The sequence below is a fragment of the Pinus tabuliformis genome, chromosome 8, assembly GCF_031772625.1.
Source record: "Pinus tabuliformis cultivar Carrire ecotype Pingquan chromosome 8, CPIR1, whole genome shotgun sequence".
NCBI lineage: Eukaryota > Viridiplantae > Streptophyta > Pinopsida > Pinales > Pinaceae > Pinus > Pinus tabuliformis.
In genome coordinates, this window is record NC_142294.1 from 1,383,671,358 (window position 1) to 1,383,676,928 (window position 5,571).

Consider the following 5,571-nt stretch of genomic DNA (forward strand, 5'->3'; position numbering starts at 1 on the left):
TCCCATAAACCTTAAAATCTTATTTCATTTCATTGATAAAGAATAAAAAAAATGAGGATACATGCTTCATCACGATGAAGCACTGAACTAACGGCGTGAATCACGCGACCACACTGACACTTTGCCTAAAAGTTGTGCGAATTGTCAAGTCAAACACCTAAAAAATTCCAAGAGTCCCAACGCTTTCCAAAGAGTCACAGAATATGCTTTAAAGGCTCTAATTTTCATTGCGTTCTTAATTTTAAATAGTTTCACGTTATGCTGCTAAATTTCTATCATCCTGTCTTAAAACACTGATCTCAGCCATGACGTATGAGAATCTTATCTGGCAAATTTAGCCATGGAGAGTGCAGAAAGAGTCTCAAAACATCAGCAATGCTGTTTCCATCCACAGAGTCACAGACTTTTGATCTATAAACAGGATGTCCCTATACAATTAATGCAAATTGCAGCTTAATCCAAGGACCCATTTTATTATTATAAAATAACTAATTTGCATCGTATAAAATAGCTCAATGCATATTATTTAAAATATTTTAATTTCAATTATATTTAAAATATTTTACTTTTAAATATATATTATTTAAAAATTATATTTATATTAAAATTTATTGCCATTGTTTTTAAAATATCTAAAATTAATTTGAAACAATACACATTATCAAATAAATTTTAAATTATTTATCTAAATTATCACTTTAAGAAGTCCAAAGTGAAGACAATACTTTAATAGGTAACACCTATGGCATTGTAAATTGATTTAAATATTAAATCGAATATTAATAAGTTGAGAATATAGAAAAAATGAATAAGTTGTAAATTGATGTAAATATAACCAAAAAACTATTGCAACACTAAGAATGTCTTATTAATGAACACATTTACTTTATTAATCATGTATAAAAAGGTTATGGGTCAACTTTAACTTATGAATTTTTTTATAAATGAATGTTATAAATAATAATGAGGAACTTACATGGAGGAAATGATTCGAATTGAAATAATCTCAAATCCTTAGGAAATTGGTGGGTGGGGAACCACTTGGCACAAATATAATTTTTTAAATTTATTAAAAGTAATGGACCATTTTGCTAAATAAAATTTGCTTATATATAAATGAATGTTATAAATAATAATGAGAAACTTATCATGAAATAACTTATTAGAATTGAAATAATCTCAAATCCCTAGGAAATTGGTGGGCGGTAGCCACATGACAAGATTATAATTTTTAAAAAATTTTAAAAGTCAATACAACATAATGAACTTCATTAAATCTTAAGCATATACTGAGCATATTCCCTTGAGAATCAATATAGGCCACCATCTTTCTTTATAAAATATTTTGTTTTTATTTTAAAAGAAAAAGAAATACACATTTCTTTAAATATATATTTTTTTCAACACTAACTTAAAGAAAATTGAAAGAAAACATAATTTTTTAATAAAAAATAATATATATTTTTTAAATAAATAAATTTTAAAAATATAAAACTATTTAAATAAAATTTCTTAAATAATCATAATATTAATAACAATTAAATCTTAACAACAACCACATTATTAAATAATACTAAAATTTTTAATTTCAATCGAAATTCAATATTAATGGTTATTTAAATTTTAATAATTAAAAACAAATTAATTGACTCTACCCCTGACTACCGTGAATGAGCGAACAACTTAATCGTGTGTGGTAAATATATATTTTTTTAAAGTGATTTCATTGCATAGGCTGGGATCTGCTCGGTGCTGTAGTTGCGTACATTGAATTTAATTCGATTCCTCGAGCTGTCGGCTAGACGGCGCTGCGACAAAGACGGATGTCAGACTTAACACAAGTTTCTGGTTGCCAAGGTTTTCCGAGATAAATAATTCCGATAATGAATATCAACATCCGTCTGCTAGACGGCGCTGCGACAAAGACGGATGTCAGACTTAACACAAGTTTCTGGTTGCCAAGGTTTTCCGAGATAAATAATTCCGATAATGAATATCAACATCCGTCTGTATAAACGGAGATGGAAAAGTGGGTCCAAATAGCCACGTAAGAATGTTAAGTGAATCTCCAATCGAAATAAGGGCTGCCCTTGCGAAGACGTTGAAGGGGCATGGGATATCTGGAACTTGCAGATGAATGCAATAACTTCAACTTGCCAAAGCCATTGCCGACCCACCTCTACTCATCTAATTAGGATAGAGGAAAAAGTTGCGGGAACGCCTGGACAATGGCGATGAAGATGAAAGAGCTAATTAGCAGCCTCTTCCTTATGATAAGTGTGTGTATGCTTATGCCCCTCTCAGCTGCTGATCCGTACAATACTACCGTTAAACGGTTTTGTGAGAATAGCGAATATACCAACGGTAGCGCTTTTCAGAGTAATCTAAACCAGGTTCTGGATTCACTGGTGGGGAACGTTTCTACCAGTGGATTCAATACATCTAGTCATGATGACGGGCAAAACAGCCACAGTACGGTTTATGGGTTTGCCCAATGCAGGGGAGATTTAAACTCCTCCGATTGCAAACAGTGCGTAGCCACTGCAAAAGCCGCGCTTATATCCGGCACTGGTAACGACACTCGGATTGTTGGAGAATGCAACAAAACTTCTGCGTCCATTATACTAGATGCCTGCTTATTACGTTACGACAATCATAGTTTTTCCAACAATTTTAATGAGAGCGCGGAAAACTTTCTTATATGCAATGGCGGGGTAAACAGTGAGCCTGAGTTCGCAATTACTATTAGGGCCATGCTCCAAAATGTTCTTTATAAAGCTGCGGAGAGTCCCAAACTTTTTTGGGCGGAGCAAGACGTTACGCCCTATAATTCCACAGTTCTTATCTACAGCTTGGCGCAGTGTTGGGACGCTCTGTCCAAAGAAGACTGCGAGGCGTGCCTGAAATTTGCGTTGTCCAAAATATATCACAACTGCGCAGCTGGAGCTATTGGATCACAATTCGGATCTGTGAACTGCTATTTGCGTTCCGAGACTTATCGATTTTTCAATCCTCCAAGTATCTTCTTTAACATAGTATCACATAGTTTATAATTATCAGAAATACAACATAGTTTAACATAGTCTCTCTTTAACATAGTATCATGTAGTTTCTAATTATCTTCTTTCACATAGTTTATCATTATCTTGGGGATTTTGTAAAAATTTCATTTTGGTGATTTCTGTGGTTCCTTGTGCAAATTATCCGTGATTCCTTCTGCAAATTTGTAGAAGCAAAAAGATCCAACGTGCTTCGGGTAATTCTTGGAGTAGCAGCCGCTACGATTGGATTAATTGCAGCGATAACCCTTTGCAAGCTGAAAATTTTCTCTCGTGGGAAATATTGGGAACCTATTTCTCAAATGAGAGGTGTTGAAATTGTAGACGATTCAATGATATTATGAACCGTTTCCCTATTTCCTTTTCTCAAGATAATAAATCGCTTTGGAACTGTTTTCGCAGAAGGCGAAGGAGCAATTAGCTTGTCTGCGACTATTGCGAATCCCGAACTTATTTTCAACTACGAGACTTTGAAAGGGGCCACGTCTAATTTTGAGGCAGAGAGAAAGCTTGGCGAAGGCGGTTTTGGATCCGTCTTTAAAGTGAGGGTTTGGTTTTACATCCAGTGTAATTTATTTAAATGTAGATAACATTGTTAATGATTAAACCACAGAAATATTCTCGACTGGGCATGATGCTTCTTGATCAACAGGGGGATCTACCAGATGGCAGAGAGGTTGCAGTGAAACGCTTGAAAATAGGCTCAAGTCAAGGAGATGTCGAATTTCTAAATGAAATCAATTTGATCAGTCGCATTCAGCACAGGAACCTGGTGAAGCTGCTTGGTTGCTCTGTGATAAATTCAGAAAGGTTACTAGTTTACGAATACCTCCAGAACGGTAGCCTGGACAATATTATATTCGGTACCTTCTCCCTCTTTAATGGCTGCACCGATCCCGATTTGTTCTAGTTTTGAGGTTGTTTTGTACCTTGCTAATCATTTTGGTGTATGTTTTGCAGATATAGAAAAACGCCATTTACTTGATTGGAGACAGAGATACGAAATCATTGTTGGAACTGCACGAGGGCTAGCCTATCTTCACGAAGAATCTGAAATTCGAATCATTCATAGAGATATTAAAGCAAGTAATATTTTACTCGATAATAAACACAAACCCAAAATCACCGACTTTGGGTTAGCCAAACTGTTTGAAGACGATAAAACCCATGTCAGCACTAGAGTTGCAGGGACTTTGTAAGTGTTCTCTCTCCAATATCGTTCATATAACTTTCAGAGGGTTATTAAGATATTGAGATTTCATTGTACTCGTGCAGTGGTTACATGGCACCTGAGTACGTGTACCGCGGTCAGCTAACAGAGAAAGCGGATGTATTCAGCTTTGGAGTGCTCGTACTTGAGATTATCAGCGGAAGAAAGAATCAGAGCTCAGCTCAAGACACGGAGTTTCTCATCGAACAGGTATAGCCATTGTGGATCTCATCTTTTGAAGTAGATGTTTTCGAACATGTTATAATTATAATTCGTTGCTAACTAAAGTTGTATGCGTGGTTGATATTGGTCAATTACCAGACATGGAAACTGTATAACGCAGAGACAGCTTTGGAAGTTATGGATCCCACATTGGAGGGTAGTTATTCTTGGGAGGAAGGGATTAGGATCATTAAAATTGGCCTTCTGTGCATTCAAGCAGCTCCAGCGTTGAGGCCTTCAATGTCTCGTGTGGTGACGATGTTGACCTCTGAGAACGAACATCTTCGTTCGCCCACAGCCCCGCCTTTCATAGATCTGACGATGTTGACCTCTGAGAGAGAACATCTTGCTTTGCCCACAAGACCCCCTTTCATAGATCGGAATATCTACTCTGCAGCTGCCGATCCTTCGTCATCCATCATAGAGGCGAGGTGAAAATCTGCAAATGGTGTTTTGCATTATATTATCCTAGTTTACCGTTGGACTTCTATCCATGTATTAATTACACGACTCCGGAGGAGATTATGCGCTTATATTACTAAATTTAAGGATAGTAAAATCGTTTTCTCGGCGGAAACCATGGAAGGTCTGTTATCGTCTAGTCAGTCAATTTGACATGTACTATTTTAATATCAAATGGATCCGTCTTCTGAGTAAGAGTAAAGACTGATATGGTATATGAAAATAAAGATATTTTATTTTATATTAAAACACATCGTGATCATTTTGAATTCAAGACTATGCATAACTTTTTGGCGGACATGTGATTTCATGTATTGAAGTCGTTTTTCAATACATAAACAACCCTGCTTGATATTAACGGTTTTAGATTGATAATAAATTTGTTTTTGATAAAATTACTTTTCAATACATACACTAGCCTACTTGATATTAATGGTTTTAGATTGATTGTAAATTTAATTTTGATATGTTTAAAATTTTAATTTAATTATTAAACCATTATATCAATAATAAAATAAAAGTGATATAAATAAAATAAAAGTCCCACATAAGTGGGACGTTTTGTTTGCACTTTAAATTTATCTTAATTATTGATTCATAGAATATGTGGCAATCGAA

The 5,571-nt window shown here is 34.9% G+C and overlaps 2 protein-coding genes across 2 annotated transcripts; both read left to right on the forward strand.

The window, feature by feature from the left end:
- Positions 1 to 2,234: 2,234 nt before the first annotated feature.
- LOC149240711 (cysteine-rich receptor-like protein kinase 2) lies at positions 2,235 to 4,258 on the forward strand. The gene is made up of 5 exons (XM_089367353.1): positions 2,235 to 3,018; positions 3,231 to 3,368; positions 3,462 to 3,601; positions 3,712 to 3,922; positions 4,020 to 4,258. Exons 1-5 carry the CDS (start codon positions 2,235 to 2,237, stop codon positions 4,256 to 4,258), a joined length of 1,512 nt encoding a protein of 503 aa, XP_089223479.1.
- Positions 4,259 to 4,314: 56 nt separating this feature from the next.
- LOC149240712 (cold-responsive protein kinase 1-like) lies at positions 4,315 to 5,015 on the forward strand. Its single transcript, XM_089367354.1, has 2 exons — positions 4,315 to 4,479; positions 4,591 to 5,015. Exons 1-2 carry the CDS (start codon positions 4,342 to 4,344, stop codon positions 4,924 to 4,926), a joined length of 474 nt encoding a protein of 157 aa, XP_089223480.1. The 5' UTR covers positions 4,315 to 4,341; the 3' UTR covers positions 4,927 to 5,015.
- The last annotated feature ends 556 nt before the right edge of the window (positions 5,016 to 5,571 follow it).